This window comes from Erinaceus europaeus, chromosome 2, assembly GCF_950295315.1.
Source record: "Erinaceus europaeus chromosome 2, mEriEur2.1, whole genome shotgun sequence".
Classification (NCBI taxonomy): Eukaryota; Metazoa; Chordata; class Mammalia; order Eulipotyphla; family Erinaceidae; genus Erinaceus; species Erinaceus europaeus.
Genome location: NC_080163.1, coordinates 194,584,702 through 194,600,808, shown reverse-complemented (window position 1 = coordinate 194,600,808; position 16,107 = coordinate 194,584,702). Strand labels below are relative to the sequence as shown.

The window sequence follows — 16,107 nt, the reverse complement described above, 5'->3', positions numbered from 1 at the left end:
CACACACATGGAAAGACGTGTTCTATCCAGTGAGCTGTCTCTCCAGCAGGGATGGCAAGTATAGAAGCCATCTGTCTTGGGAGACACCTCAAGAAGTGGTATGTTCATGCAATTCCAAGCATGGCTTCTATGCAAGCACTTAAGTAATGGTGAGCGCTGTGGTGTCCTGAATGCTCATGCTGCTAGAGACACGATTAAATCCTTTCAACAGAACTATAATACAAGAAGAGATGTCCCGGATCAGGTGGTGGCACATCCATTTAAGTGCACGCAACCATGTGAAAGGCCTCAGGCTCGAGGCCCCACTCCCCACCCACAGAGCAGACACTTCACACGCATGAAACAGGTCTGAAGGTCTCTCTCCCTTTCTCCCATTCTATTTCCTTCCCCTCTTCAATTTCTCTCCTTTAAATAAAATAGAAGATGAAAACACACACACACAGAAAAGGGTAAAAATGGCCTCCGGGAATGGTGGCTTTGTAATGCTGGCATTGAGCCACAGTGATGATTCTGGTGGCAATAAAAAATAAATAAAAAGTGATCTCCCTTTCAGAGGGCGAAACTGAGGCTCTGACCAACAGTGCCCACCTGCCCTAGAAGCTAGCTGGTGACCCCCACCAATGTTCAATTGGTCTAAATGAACTAGACCTCATCTCTACTACTCCGACGATGATGACAATGATGATGATTTTGTCATTTCAAGGCGTCACCACTCTGGGCTGACTTTTCTCAGATAGTGAAAGAGACATTGACACAGAGAGGGAGAGACACCACAGCACCAAAGCTTCCTTCAGTGCAGTGGGGGCTGGGCTACAACCATGATAACTGTCCCAGATTTTGCTGCTCAGGGGGAGGCTACAGTATCAGTTGAGGCTGCACAGCTTCTGGGAGCAGAGCCAGGATTCAAGCCTGGTCCATCTGTTCCATAGATGTGTTCTGACTTCTGAGGGTGATGCTTCTTCCCCCCTCACCTCCTTCTCTTGCCTTGGTGCAGGCAGCAGAGGTAAGATCCTCCCTTTCCAGGATAAGAAACCAACACTCAGGACTTGCAAACACTCAGGACTGAGTTCAATCCCCGGCATTAGTTTCAGTATCATTACTCTGTCACCAGGGTTATCTGTGAGGCTTGACTTCTGCTTGGCTCCAACATTCCTGGTGGCCATTTTTTCCCTTTTTCTTTCTGATAGAGGATGAGAGACAGGAAAAGGGGAGAGGGAGGGAGAGAGAGAGAGAAGTAGAGAAGGGCAGAGGAGGTAGCATAATGGTTATACAAAGGGACTCTCATGCTTGAGGCTCCAAAGTCCCAGATTAAGCAATTACAGAAGCCAGACCTTCCATTTTCTGTACCCCATAACGATCCTGGGTCCATACTCCCAGAGGAATAAAGAGTAGGAAATCTGTCAAGGGAGGGGATGGGATACAGAGTTCTGGTGGTGGAAATTGTGGAATTGTACCCCTCTTATCCTATAGTCTTGTTTCCATTTTATAAATAAAAATATTATATATATACATATATATGTGTGTGTGTGTGTTTGTGTGTGTGTATCCAAAGTCCCAGATTTCAGTCTCCAGCACCACCATAAGCCACAGCTGAGAAGTACATATATATATATATATATATATTTTTTTTTTTTTTTTTTTTTAAAGGAGCTGGGTGGTGGCAAACCTGAGCACATATATTACAATGCACAAGGACCTGGGTTTTAGCCCCCAATCTCCACCTGCAGAGGGAGCTTTGCAAGTGGTGAAGCACTGCCGCAGGTGTCTCTCCCTCTCCAACTCCCCCTACCCTCTCAATTTCTGGCTGTCTCTACCTAATAAATAAAGATGATAATTTTTTTTTAAGTTTTTCAAAAAAAGAGAGAAGTAGACACACCTACAGCACTGCTCCACCACTCATGAAGCTTCCTGTCTGTAGGTGGGAACTGAGGGGTTTGAACTCAGGTCTTACTGTACATGGTAATGTGTGAACTCTACTGGGTGCACCAGAAAATATATAAATCTTTAAAGAGGAGAAAAAGAAGCAGCCTGAGAGATAGCACAGTGGATAAAGCACTGAATTCTCAAGCATGAGGTCCTGAGTTCAAACCTTGGCATTGCAGGTGCCAAAGTGAGGCTCTGACACCTCCCCTCTCGTTCTCTCTCACAAAGGAATATTTTTTTAAAGTAATAGAAAAAGAAACAGAGACATAGAAGCAGTTATGGGCAAAAGTCTATATAATCAAGAAGTGTGTGAGCTTAGACTCGAACCCTGACTCTGGAACCAATGCTCTCACATGCTGTGCTTTGATGGGGAGGGCTTTAAGGGGGTGCTCACTCAAGGCTTTGGCCCCTCTTTGCTCAGCCCCTTCCCCTTGTCCCACTGCTGCCTCCGGATTTCCCCAGCTGGCCAGTCTCCCTGGCTGGCCCCATGCCCAGCTCTGCTCCAGCCCCCTGGCACTCGGCCCAGCCCGGGACGTGCAGCTGGAGCCCTGCCACCCTTCCTCTATGTTCCAGCAGAGAACAGGGGGCGGGACCAAGTCCTGGAGGCTCTAGGGTGAGGCCTGGGAATGGGGGCTGGGGTTGGGTGTGCCCCCAACCAGAAGAAGGAGAAGCCCCCTCTTTCCTGTCCTGAAGAACTGACCACCCACAAGCAAAGGCATGGAGCAAGTGGGCAATCTGGCCTCACCTTTAGGGCTCTCTCCTAACATTAAGCTGCTTATTGAGGGGGGGTGTCTTGTAAGAAATGTTGAGGACTTGGGGGGCATCTGGGAGCTTGGGAAAGGACCCCTCCTGGTACTGCCTGGAGGTGGCCTGAGAGGCCAGAAGCAGGGTTTGGGTTTGAGAAGGGACTTGGGACAGGTTTGGGTTGGGGGTGGGGCCTTCCTACCCTGACTTCGTTTATTTCCAAAGACATGGCTATCCAGTGCAAGGGGGTGCAGGGGGGGATGATGCCTATACCTGAAGTTCTGTCTTCTCTGGGGACCTTCTAATTGGGGGTGGGGGGGGCTCACCAAGATCTCTGTGCCCATCAGGGATTTCCAAGAACACCTCTGCCAGGAGAGGAATGGCGGTTAAGTTCAAGGTGGAAGAAGGAAAGGGGTGAGGGTATGTGGGGGTCTATGTGGGTGGGGGCCCCCACTCACCATCGCCCAGGCCCCCTTCAGCCCAAATGCCATCCTAGGGGTTCAGGAGGGGATGGAGCCTGACGGGGATCTGGATTCGAGTTATGAGTGGGTGGTGGCACAGCACCAGGATGACACTACAGGAAAGGGATTGTCCTGGGTGTTGGGGGGAGCCCCCGTTCAGCCAAGAGGGGTCCCCACCCAGCCAGGAGAAGGCGCTGGGAGGGGCTGGGTCAGGCTGGGATGGGGTTGGTCCAGAAGGGGTGGGATGGAGTTCCCTATCGGGCCCAGAGCCAGGGATTGAAATAGAATGGGGGGGGATATCTTGGGTGTGTGTGGGGGGTGCAGGAGGGTGTGGAGGATCCAATCAGACCTGTGAAATCGGGGAGGAGGGAAGGGGGTGAGGCTTCCTGGACGCCTCAGATTGGACAGAGGGAACCAAGGACCTGTATTATTTTCCGGGGTCCCATGAAAGCATGGAACCTCTGACAGCGGACCGGACTGAAATCACAGGTTCCCCCCCCCCCACTGCTTCAGGTGAGCTGCACCTGCTGGAAGGTGAACAGACAGACACCTGTCCTCTGGTCCGCATGGAAACTGGGGCAGGGGGTTCCCCCCTCCTCCTCCCCGCAGCTCGCACTGACCCTGGCACACCTTCCTCCAGGGGGTTCTTCCCCAGATGCTCCTTGGCCAGGTCCCCCTTCCTTCCTGTCCCACCTGAGTGAAATAAGAGCCGGACTTTAGGAGCTGGATCTGGTCTGTTTCCTTGTTATTAAAGAACTTGACTCCATCCTTTCACAAGGATACAACAAAGTCCCAGGGCGGAGTGGCAGGTAGCTTCTGAAAGCAGACCCCTCTCTCAACTGCACCTTCTCCTAGAGACCCGAAAGGTTTGGGAGAATTGTGGGGGGTGGGGTTGTCCAGTGAGTGACAGGACTGCTTGAGGGAAGGCTCATATTCCCCAAGGGTCCCCAGGGTCTGGTGGCAAAGGTCATTCTCAATTCTGGGGGCTCATAGACCAAATGTGCGGAGAGAGGAGGAGGCCCACCCAAGAAGACCGGGAAATGCTCAAATGGCAAACAGCCCTCAATTCTGAGGGAGACCCCGTGTTTCTCTCCCCAACTAGGAGAGGAAGCCAAGTCGAGCTGCAGGAAGTGGGGGATCAGGACCCCGAGGTCGCTCCTGACTAGAAGGGTTGGGCAGCCAGGGCCCTGGGTCACCCCCCCACCCATGGGACTCCCCCAGGGCGGCGGGTGCGGCCGGGAGGTGCCTCCAACCGCGCGTCCCTGGGCGTCCTTGGCTTGCACGCGCGCATCCCCCACCCGGCTCGGGGGTCCCTGAAATGAGAGTCCCATCATTCCCTAAGCCCGAACCCCAATACCTCACGCGCTGCAGCCCCAGCGCCATGGCTCGCCGGTCGCCGCTCCGGAGACCTTCGAGGGCCGGAGCCCCCTCCCCTGGCCCAGCGAGCCCCCTCCCCAGCCCCGCCCCCGAAGTGTGATTGGCTGCGCCGCTCCCGGCCCGCGACTCTAATTGGTCTTATAGCCTGTCACTCTGGAGGAAGGGGCGGGATCAGAAGGCAGACCTGCACCGCCCGGAGGAGGGGGAATTGGGTGCAAAAGGCACACACCCCCAGCCACACCCCTCGCCACCGACTCCCTCCCCGTGGCAGACCAGCCATCACCCGGTCTTCCCAGAGGAGTGCAGAAGTTCCAACACGAATGCTCTTTTTTTTTTTTTTAAACCCCCTTCCTCCTTAAGGGTTGACTTACGAAGAGGCAGAGAGACCAGAACACCCCTCCGTCATTTGCAGGGGATGGAACCTGAGACCCTGTGCTGGCACAGCACGTGCACTGCTTACTGAGCAGCCGTCCCAAATGCCCGCCACCCCCTGGAGGCGCTCAGATTAGTCTGTTCCTTCCAACCCCGGCCTCACCCTCCTTGTTTCACCCACCAGCTCCCTGTCCCCAGTCAGGGCCCCCTGCTGGACCTCCAGCCCCGCCCCTCCCATTCCCCAGCAGCACCCCAGTCAGCCACCCGGCTCTGCTGCCTCCCACCCCTTCTTCTTTATCTAGGACTCCTAACTTCTCTCCACTCCCAAACCCCAACCGCACTTCATATTGCAATCCCTCCCCTCAGTATCCCACCACACCCTCTCTTATCCCCAACCCTCTTACGACTCCATCTTGAAACCCCCAATCTTTGCCCCCACTCCTCCATTCAGGATCTTTTAGCCTCTCCCCGCCAACCTCACCTCTTCCAGGCCTTTCCCAGCTCCGCCCTGACGCCCTGTCCTCTGTAAACCCCTTTTCAGGTTTCCACTGTTGACTTACTATTAAATCTATGTCAAGTAAATATGGGAGGCTCAATCACACCCACTGTTTTCAAAAAGAGCAGAGAAGCAGAATCTTTCTACCTATGAAGTAGAAAGACAGAGAAAGAGAAGTACAAGGTCCCCCAGGGAGTGGCATAAGCCTTACAATTGGCTAAGTGGGTAAAGAACAGGGTGTGTGTGTGTGTGTGTGTGTGTGTGTGTGTGTGTGTGTGTGTGTGTTTGCCCACCCCAGTTTCCTAGTCAGATTTCTTTTGGGAAACCATTTCTCTTTCCTCTTAGTCTATTGAATTTTAAAAAATCATTTATTTATTGGGTAGAGACAGCCAGAAATCAAGAAGGAAGGGGCTGACAGTGAAGGGATAGAAACAGAGAGACACCTCAAGCACTACCACTCACAGAACTTTCCCTCTGCAGGTGGGGACCATGGGCTCAAATCTTTGTCCCTGCACACTGTAACATGTGTGCTCAACCAGGTGCACCACCACCCAGCCCCTCCATCTATTTAATTTCATCAGGATTAGACACACACACACACACACACACACACACACACACACACACACACCCCTCCCCTCCAGCTCAGGACCTGGCACACACACACACACACACACACACACACACACACACACCCCTCCCCTCCAGCTCAGGACCTGGCAGTCAAACCTACCCAGTTCATTGTTCCCCTGGGCATATGATTAGTTATGAGAAGATGCATAACCCAATCTAGCTGATGAGAACCAACCTGGACACAAACAAGAGTTTTCTCTTAGGGAGGAAGATAGCACAGTGATTATCAAAAAGACTTTCATGCCATGCTCCCAGGTTTAACCCCCAGCACAACCATAATAGCTGAGCCACAATGCTCTGTGAGACACACACACACACCCATACACACACACACACCCATACACACACACACATGCATACACACAAACACACATACATACACACACACACATACATATACATACACATACACCCATACATACACACACCCATACACACAAACACACATACATACACACACACCCATACACACACATACACCCATACACACACACCCATACACACACACATATACACACACATACATACACACACACAGCCACCCATACACACACACCCATACATACACATACACCCATACACACACACCCATACACACACACACACCCATACACACACATAGACACACGCACACACACACCCATAGACACGCACACACACACCCATAGACACACACACACACACACACACCCATAGACACACACACACACACACACACCCATAGACACACACACACACACACACACACACACACACACACACACCAGTTCTGGAGAGTGATCTAGACTGTAGCAATAAAGAAAAAAAATTCTCTTGGTCAGGGAGATTCAACCTGCATGCCTGAGATTCCCAGTTTGATCCCCTGTGTACCAGGTTAGTCCTCTGGTTTGTAGATCTTTTTCTCTCTCAAAACTCTCTCTCATATGTATTCAATAAAATACTTTTTTCCCCTTTTTGTTAGAGAAAGAGATAGATTCTGTGTTTCTGTTGGAGTTACAAAGCTGGTGAGATCCTATAAGCCCCAGGTTTTTGGGTTTCTCCTGGCACCATGAGAGGTTTTTTAAGATGTTGGGTAACACAGAAGGGAGAAGAAATGAAAATCTTGTTATGGTCACTAGCACTTGGGTACCTAGGTCCAGCCATGCCTGAACTCCATTTTGGTAATGGGCACTATCATCCTTATTATTTGGTTGTTGTTTTGGTTATTACTACTGTCATAGTCAGTGCCTTACCACTCAGGGCTGATGTTTTCAGACGTATACAGAAACAGAGGCAGAGAGGGAGAAACGCCACAGCACTGATGATTCACCTCAATGCTGCAGAACTCGTATGGGGTGCACTGGGGGCTGATGGAAGTGTGACATTTGTGACCCTCCATTGATCATACCTGGGGGCACTTAAAATTACTTATTTATTCCATAAGACAGAGAGAGACTGAGGGGAGATGGGGATCAAGGAGAGAGACAGACACCTGCAACACTGCTTCACTGTTCATGAAGCCTCTCTCCTGTAGGTGGGGACTAGGGGCTTGAACTCAGGTTCTTGTGCATGGTGATGTGCACTTCACCAAGTGTACCACCACTGGGTCCTATCTGGGGGCAGTTTTTCTTTCTTTTTAAATTTTTTAAATTATCTTTATTTATTTATTAGACAGAGACAGAAATAGAGAAGGGGGAGATAGAGAGGGGGAGAGACAGAGAGACATCTGCAGCCCTGCTTCACCACTTGCAAAGCTTTCCCCTTCCAGGTGGAGACCGGGGACTCGAACCTAGATCTCTGGGGGCAGTTTTTCCAAACCTCATCACAACTACCTCCAGAGATACTCCGGAGATACTCTAGAGATCTCTTCCCCACCCCACCCACCCTACAGTCCTCTAATAATATGGATTTACAAAGGGCACTTGGCATCTTGGAGCCCTGCCAGTGACAGAAAATCTCTCCATACTCAAGCCCTGGCTGACCTGGAATCTGGTGGAAATGAAAATGCATTCTGAGCATTCTTCCAGGGGCCTGTGCCAGGCACAGCACTAAACCCTCTGCATTCCTCCCCATCTTGGAACCTCCTGACCGCTCCACTGAGTGGTGCCATCGTTCTGTGGCTGTGTGGCTCTCCTCCCAGCTTTGGTGTCAGTCTGCTGGGGCTCAAATCTTAGCTCTGTCAGTGGGCAGGCTGTAAGACCTTGAGCAAGTGCCTTCACTTCTCGGTGACTCAGTCATTTCTGAAAAAAAAAAGAAAGGAGGGAAGGAAGGGAGGAAGGGAGGGAGGGAGGGAGGGAGGAAAGGAGGAAGGGAGGGTAGGAGAGGGAGAGAGAAAGAAATGAAAAAAGGATTTTTTTATTTCCTTATTAGGGGATTAATGACTTACAGTCAACAGTAAAATACACAGTTTGTATGTGCATGACGTTTCTCAGTTTTCCACATAACAATACAACCCACTAGGTCTTCCTCTGCCATCCTGTTGTAGGACCTGAACCCTCCTCCTCCCCACCCTCAGTCTTTTACTTTGGTGCAATACACCAAAGGAAAGTATTTTTGAAAGATTTTCTTCATTACATTTTAGAGAAAGTTTCACATGAAACACACAGAGAGAAAGAAATCAGAGTCCCATTCTGGTACACACAGCACCAGGATTCGAACTAGGAACCTCAGGCCTGCAAGTCCCATACTCTCCCATTGCCCTGGCTACTGGAAAAATACCTTTGCTACAAAACTATTTTCCCCTTAGCAGATTGGGTTGTTTTCAAATGTCCATTCCCTACTGCTTATAGCATCCTACCTCCACAGCTTTGCCACAGGAACTCCTTGGACAGGCCCTGGCCCACAGGTATTGGGCTTGATCACTTGACTCCAACGGCCAATGTGACAGGCTGTGGTACTGTTGTCATTAGAAACAGGAATGTACCCCCTAGGGAAAGAGAGAGGCAGACTGGGAGTATGGATCGAGCTGTCAACGCCCATGTTCAGCAGGGAAGCAATTACAGAAGCCAGACCTTCCACCTTCTGCATCCCACAATGACCCTGGGTCCATCCTCCCAGAGGGTTAAAGAACAGGAAAGCTATCAGTGGAGGGGATGGGATATGGAGTTCTGGTGGAGGAACTGTGTGAAGCTGTACCCCTCTTATCCTATGGTTTTGTCAATGTTTCCTTTTTTATAAATAAAAAATTAAAAAAAAACAGGAATGTAGAACTCAGAATGCCTCCTGGTAGCATGACACAACACTTGATGAAGTCTTTTCACCAAAACATACTTAAACCTGCATCCACTTCCCCTTCCAGATGTGAACCTCACTTTACAGTAAAGGCACCTGACAAGGAACACATTAAATAACAAAGGAGGGGGGAGTTAGGAGATAGCTCACCCAGTAGAGTGTGTGCATTGCCATGTGCAAGGCCCCAGGTTCGAGTCCCGACACCACATGGGAGCACCCTGGATGGCACCATGGAAGCTCCACAGATTATGGAGTGGTGCCATGGTGTCTCTCTTCTCTTTCTGTTTCTTCCTTTCTCCTCTTTCTGTCCCCCCCCCAAAGAAAACCAAACAAAACAAATAGCCCAGGGGACTGCACAGCAGTGGCACTGTTTATATATGAGATCCTCAATTCATTCCCAGGCTCTGCAAAATGAAATGTTGGTTTCAAACAGTCAAATATAGACTCTAACTTTTAGACCAAAGTTGGCCAACAGAACTTTCTAGAGGGTCCGGATGTCCATTTCTGTATGTTCAGCATGGTTTACCAGAGACTGGCCACAGGTGGCTGTGGTACACCTGAGGCAACTGTGCCTGGTTGTAGAAATGAACATTTTTCTGTTTTGAGAGCACTGCTCCACTCAGCTGTGGCTTATATGGTAGTGTTTAGGGCTGAACCTGGGACTTCAGAGCTTCAGGCATGAGTTTTCTTTTCTTTTCTTTTCTTCTTTCTTTCATTCTTTTTTTTCCCTCCAGGGTTATCACTGGGGCTGGGTGCCTGCACTATGAGTCCACTGCTCCTTGAAGGCCTTCTTTTCCCTTTTGTTGCCCTTATTGTTTATCATTATTGTTGTTATTATTGTTGGATAGGACAGAGAGAAATGGAGAGAGGAGGAGAATACAGAGAGGGGGAGAGAAAGCTAGACACCTGCAGACTTGCTTCACAGCTTGTGAAGAGACCCCTCTCTGCAGCTGGGGGCTCGAACTGGGATCCTAACTCCAGTCCTTGTACTTTGCGCCATGTGTGCTTAACCCACTGTGCTACTGCCCACCCCCCTTTTTTTTTTTTTACCAGAGCACTGCTCAGCTATGGTTTATGGTGGTACGGGGGATTGAACCTGGGACGTTGGAGCCTCAGGCACAAGAATTTCTTTGCATAATCATTATGCTATCTACCCCACCATATAAGTCATTTACATAACCATTATGTTATTTTTCCCATCCTGGAAATGAAACTTTTGTCTCTCTTTCTCTCTCTGAGCACTGATCAGCTCTGGCTTATGGTGGTGTTGGAGATGGAATCTGGGACCTTGAAGCTTCAGGCATGTGAATCTTTTGATGTGTCACTATACTATCTCCCTGGTTCATGAAGTGATATATATATATATATATATATATATATAGCCACTAGGGTTATTACTGGTCCTCACTACCAGCACCATGAATCCACAACTGCCAGGGGTCATTTTTTCCTTTTATAATTAAATTTTTTTTACTAGACAAGACAGAAAGAAATTGTGAGAGGATGGGGAGATAGAGAGGGAGAGAAAGACAGACATCTGCAGGCCTGTTTCACTGCTCATGAATTGGACGTCCTGCAGGTGGGGAACAGGGGCTCAAACCCAGGTCCTTACACTTGATAATATGTGCACTTCACTAGGTATGCCACCGCTTGGTCCCTCAAAGTGAAATTTTATACTTCTTTTCTGGAAATAGCTTCCCCCTCTATCTTGCTTGAGGTGAAATTCACACAACACAAAACCTGCCATTTTAAAGTGTGTGACCCAGTGAGGCTGTGTTGTAGGAACCCCACCTAAATCCTGGAGTCCTTGCTTTGCTTGACTACATGAGGCTGTGAAGGCGAAACACAGCCCTCAGAACCTGGTGAGTTCCATGCTCATTCATTCAGCCCAGCTGCCACCCCTAGGGCCTTGAATATGTGTGATCCTACCATTCCTGGGCCAGTATTTTATTTATTTTTACTTATTTTTGGATAGAGACAGAGAAATTGAGAGAAGGGGGAGATAGAGAGGGAGAGAGAAAGAGAGACACCTACAGCCCTGCTCTACTGCTTGTGAAGTTCCCCCCACCCCCCAGGTGGGGACCAGGGGAAACCCAGGACTTTACTCTTGGCAAGGTCTGTGCCCTCCCGGATGAGCTAAGTCCCAGGTTACTACAGTATTACTACTTCTTTTCTCCTTCTTCTTCTTCTTCTTCTTCTTCTTCTTCTTCTTCTTCTTCTTCTTCTTCTTCTCCTTCTCCTTCTTCTCCTCCTCCTCCTTCTCCTTCTTTTTAATATTTATTTATTTATTCTCTTTTGTTGCCCTTGTTTTTTATTGTTGTAGTTATTATTGTTGTCGTCATTATTGGATAGGATAGACAGAAATGGAGGGAGGAGAGGAAGACAGAGAGGAAGAGAGAAGATACCTGCAGACCTGCTTCACGGCCTGTGAAGCAACTCCCCTGCAGGTGGGGAGCCGGAGGCTTGAACCAGGATCCTTACACCGGTCCTTGTGCTTTGTGCCATTTGCACTTAACCTGCTGCGCTACCGCCCAGCTCCCTACTACAGCACTTCTGAGGCAACTCTGCTCTGCCCACCACTGGTTATACAGAACTGACTAAGGAACTGGAGAGTGGACAGAAAGGAATGTTTCACTCCGTACAAGTTCACGTGTCTGTGTGCTTGTCACCGTCACACATGATGTCACATAACAGACTCCACAAAACAATGACAGCCCACGTGGAGTCTGACAGGTCGATGGGTGGATGCACACATTACCCAGCGGTCTGTCTTCAGCCCGTGCGCGCCCCCTGCTGGCCGATCTCTCAGTGTTTCTGGGGTGCCAGGGAGGGTTCTGCCCAGTGGTCTGAACTGTGCTGCCTGGGACTAAAAAAAAAAAAAGAGTAATATAGTAAAAAAAACAAAAGTAGTCATCTAACGATTGTCTCCGTCTTCTTCATCTCAAGTTCCCACTTAACTTCTGAGGGGACACAACTGCTCTGTCCTATCTCTGAGCGCACGCCTCTTTTATGCTTATTTTTTAAAGGTCCATTTAAATTTTTGTTTATTTGGTTGTCATTGGGGCTTCACTGCTCCAGGCTGCTCTTTCTCAGATACAGACAGACAGAAAGACACTACAACCCTGAAGCTTCCCTCTGAGGACTGACCAGGGTCGGCCTGTGACAAAGTGAGCGCACAATCCAGGTGACCTGAGAGTTGTGTTATTTATTACAGCTGAGGAAAAGTTTCATATGGCACAGAGGGAAGGACACACACACACCCAGAGCATCACTCCAGTACATGCATTACTGGGGACTTAACCAGAAACTTCAGTCACACAGGCTCAGTGCTCTACTGAGTTACTTCCCCCTGGCTGATACCTCTTTTTATTTTATTATTTTATTTTTAAAAATATTTTAAAATTATCTTTATTTTTATTTATTTACTGTAAAGAGACAGCCAGAAATCAAGAGGGAAGAGGGAGATAGAGAGAGAGACAGAGAGACACCTGCAGCTCTGCTTTACCACGTTTGAAGCTTTCCACCTGCAGGTGGGGACCAGGGGCTTGAACCTGGGATCTCACACATTGTGACGTGTATTCAACCAGGTGCTCCACCATCTGGCCCCCTGTATTTTATTTTTAAAGATTTACTTATTAATTGTAGGGGGGAGAGAGAGAGAGAGAGAGGACACTACAGCATCAGTCTGGCAAATGCTCTGCCAGGGATTGAAATCATGACCTCATGTTTTTAAATCCAGTGCTCTAGTTGCCCTCAGGGCACCCCCAGGCCTGCAACACCACTTATGTTCGTATATTCTGGGCTTGCAATCACCTTTCATGACTGCAAGACCCAAATCTCTCTGAAGGGGAAAGACTGACCTAACCCCCACTGGCAAAGGCGGTGTCTGTTCTGTTCTGCTCTGGGGAACGGCCCTCGTCCTAGTTCCTCAGCAGAAATGCTGCTGGGCTTGAGTCCAGGAGTCACCCTGGACCTGGCTGCCCACCCCCCATAGCGGATTTATTACTGCTTTAAAAAAATATTTTAGAAATTGAGAGGGAGGGGGGAAGATAGAGAGAAAGAGAGACAGAGAGGGAAATCTGCTTCACTGTTTGCAAAGCTTTTTTCTTGCAGGTGGGGGGCGAGGGCTCAAACCCAGGTCCTGTACCATGTGTGCTGCTACATGTACGCTCAGCCTGGGGCACCACCGCCTGCCCTATTATTATTGTTATTTTTAAACGAATAAATAGATGATGTGGGGACCTGAGAGCTTTCTCAGCCCACAGAGCACAGGACTTGCATACAGTTGGTCCCAAGTTTGATCCCTAGCACTGCTCACACTAGAGTTGAGAGGTGCTGTGCTCTTTCTTTCTCACACATATAAAAATGAAGGAACCTTTTTTACAAAAAGACTTGGGGGTCAGACAGTAGCGGCAGTGGAGTTAAGCACATGTGGGGCAAAGCGCAAGGACTGGAGTAAGGATCCTGGTTCGAGCCCCGGGCTCCCCACCTGCAGGGGAGTTGCTTCACAGGCTGTGAAGCAGGTCTGCAGGTGTCTATCTTTCTCTCCCCCTCTCTGTCTTCCCCTCCTCTCTCCATTTCTCTCTGGCCTATCCAACAACGATGACATCAATAACAACAATAATAACTACAACAATAAAACAACAAGGGCAACAAAAATGGAATAAATAAATAAATAAAATAAAATCTAAAAAAAAAAAAGACCAAAACACGTGAACGTTATAATTATAAAGCAGGCAAGCTCTAACCTAAGTCTGGCTCGCCCTCTGGTGGTAGAACTAGGGAACTGGATAAAGGTGCTGATACAAGAGGGATGGGAGGGGGGAGGGGAAAGAGCGAGGAAGAGGTCCCACGCTCAATCCACACGACCACCATAAATCAGAGCTGAGCACTTTTTCTCCTTCTCCTTATTCTTTTGGCACCAGCATTATTGCTAGTGCTTAATATCTGCACTGCTCCTGGTAGCCATATTATATATATATTTACCAGAGCACTGTTCAGCTCGGGCTTATGTTGGTGTTGAGGATTGAACTTGGGACTTTGGTGCCTCAGGAATGAGAGTCGTTTTGCATAACTATGAAGCTAACCCCCTATACCCTATTTTATTTTTTTGATGGAGGGTTTGAGACAGAAAGGGTGGGAGGGTGAGAGAGAATGAGAGAGAGGGAGAGAGAGTGGGCAGGAGAGACCCCTGTAGCACTGCTTCACCACTTAAGAATCTTCCTCCTTGCAGGTGGGGACCAGAGGGCTTGAATGTGGGCCCTTACACTTGGTAACATGTTAGCTCAACCGAGTGCACTATCACCTGGTCCCTGACAGCAATCTTTATTTAAAGAAGAAAAGGTAGGGATTCAGGCGGTAGTGCAGCCGGTTAAGCGCAGGTGGCGCAAAGCACAAGTCCGGTGTAAGGATCCCGGTTTGAGCCCCCAGCTCCCCACCTGCAGGGGAGTCACTTCACAGGCGGTGAAGCAGGTCTGCAGGTGTCTATCTTTCTCTCCCCCTCTCTGTCTTCCCCTCCTCTCTCCATTTCTCTCTGTCCTATCCATCAATAACAACAACGATAAAAACAACAACAATAAAACAAGGGCAACAAAAGGGAATAAATAAAATTAAAAAGAAAGAAAAAGAAAGATACTTAGAGAGAGATAGAGAGAGAGAGAGAGAGACCGACCTGCAGCCATGCTTCATCACACATGAAGCTTTCTTTCCCCTGCAGGTGGGACCAGGGGCTTGAACCTTGTGCACTGTAATGTGTGTGCTTAACCGGGTGTGCTACCACCTGGCCCTGACCCCTGCCCTTTCCAAGGGGAGTTGAGTCTAGAATGGATCGGGCTGCCCAGCTTGGGGTACCTGTGGGATGCTTTGTGCCAGGGTCTTCCTACATCTGAGAATTGGAAAGGGTTGTTGAGAACACAATAACCTTGAACACGCTGTGCACCGAGGATCCCTGGTGACATGGTGGGGACAGAGGCAGTGCTGTTCCCCTTTCTCAGGGAGTTCTAGGTAAACAGAGACACCACCAGGCTCACCCCCCAGACAGAGACACCCCAGATGGGAAAGTTCAGGAAAAAGAGACTGATCATCCTTCTGGTCTGGGATGTTTTTCTTTTCTTTTCTTTTGTTTATTTATGAAACATTTTAATCATTATTATAAATATTTATTTATTCTAGTGAGGGGGGGACCAGCGCTATGCTCAGCTCTGGCTTATTTATCGTGGTGCTGGGGCTTGAACATGGGACCTCAGAGCCTCAGGCACAAGAGTCTTTTGTTTAATCATTGTGCTGCTTCCCCAACCCACTGTATTCATTTTATTAATTTGCTGCCAGGCTTATTGCTGTGCCTGTACTATCCCACCACTCCCGGTGAGCTCTTCTAGAAAGAGGTAGAAACAGAAAGGGAGTAGAGATGGGCGTGTGTGTGTGTGTGTGTGTGTGAAGAGACACCACTCCACCACTCACAAACTTTCCCCTGTGCAGGTGCTCCCAAGTGGTGGTCAGGGGCTCGAACCTGGGTCCTCAGACTTTCACATGAGATACAGACAGATCGATGGACAGATAAAGAGAGAGGCCAAAACACCCCTCCAGATATGTGGCGGCCACGATGGAGCTGGAGACCTCATGCATGCAAGTCCTGTGCTCAGCTGAGAGTTTTCCTGTGCTTTCCTGCAGATGGGGACCAGGGGCTTGGAACCTGTGTCCTTGTGCACTATAAAGTGTGCACCACCACCCAGCTGCACAAAGATAAGATTCCTAACCCAGTGCTTCCTAGGGAAGCTTCAAGTAGGCAAGGCACCAGAATAGCCCTTCTCTTCCAAGGCTCCCAGGAGGTCCCTGCCAGTTCCCTGATGAAAGCAAGACAGCCAGTAGGGGAGGGGCCTTGGGCCCAGCTTG

At 49.1% G+C, this 16,107-nt stretch overlaps 1 protein-coding gene across 7 annotated transcripts in view; it reads right to left on the bottom strand.

Moving 5' to 3' along the window:
* HIF3A (hypoxia inducible factor 3 subunit alpha) overlaps window positions 1–4,616 on the bottom strand; it is a 41,030-nt gene extending 36,414 nt beyond the window's left edge. The window contains exons 1-2 of one of the 7 annotated variants that reach the window (XM_060186094.1): window positions 4,486–4,552; window positions 3,759–3,821 (exon numbers count right to left, since the gene is read on the bottom strand). In XM_060186094.1, coding sequence (XP_060042077.1) covers window positions 3,759–3,821; window positions 4,486–4,511 — 89 coding nt within the window. In that variant the 5' untranslated portion in view covers window positions 4,512–4,552. Of the gene's footprint in view, window positions 1–3,748; window positions 3,822–4,485 lie in introns of those variants that run through there. The other 6 variants (XM_060186093.1, XM_060186097.1, XM_007532212.3 and 3 more) reach the window with 6 other exon arrangements.
* Between the last annotated feature and the right edge of the window lie 11,491 nt (window positions 4,617–16,107).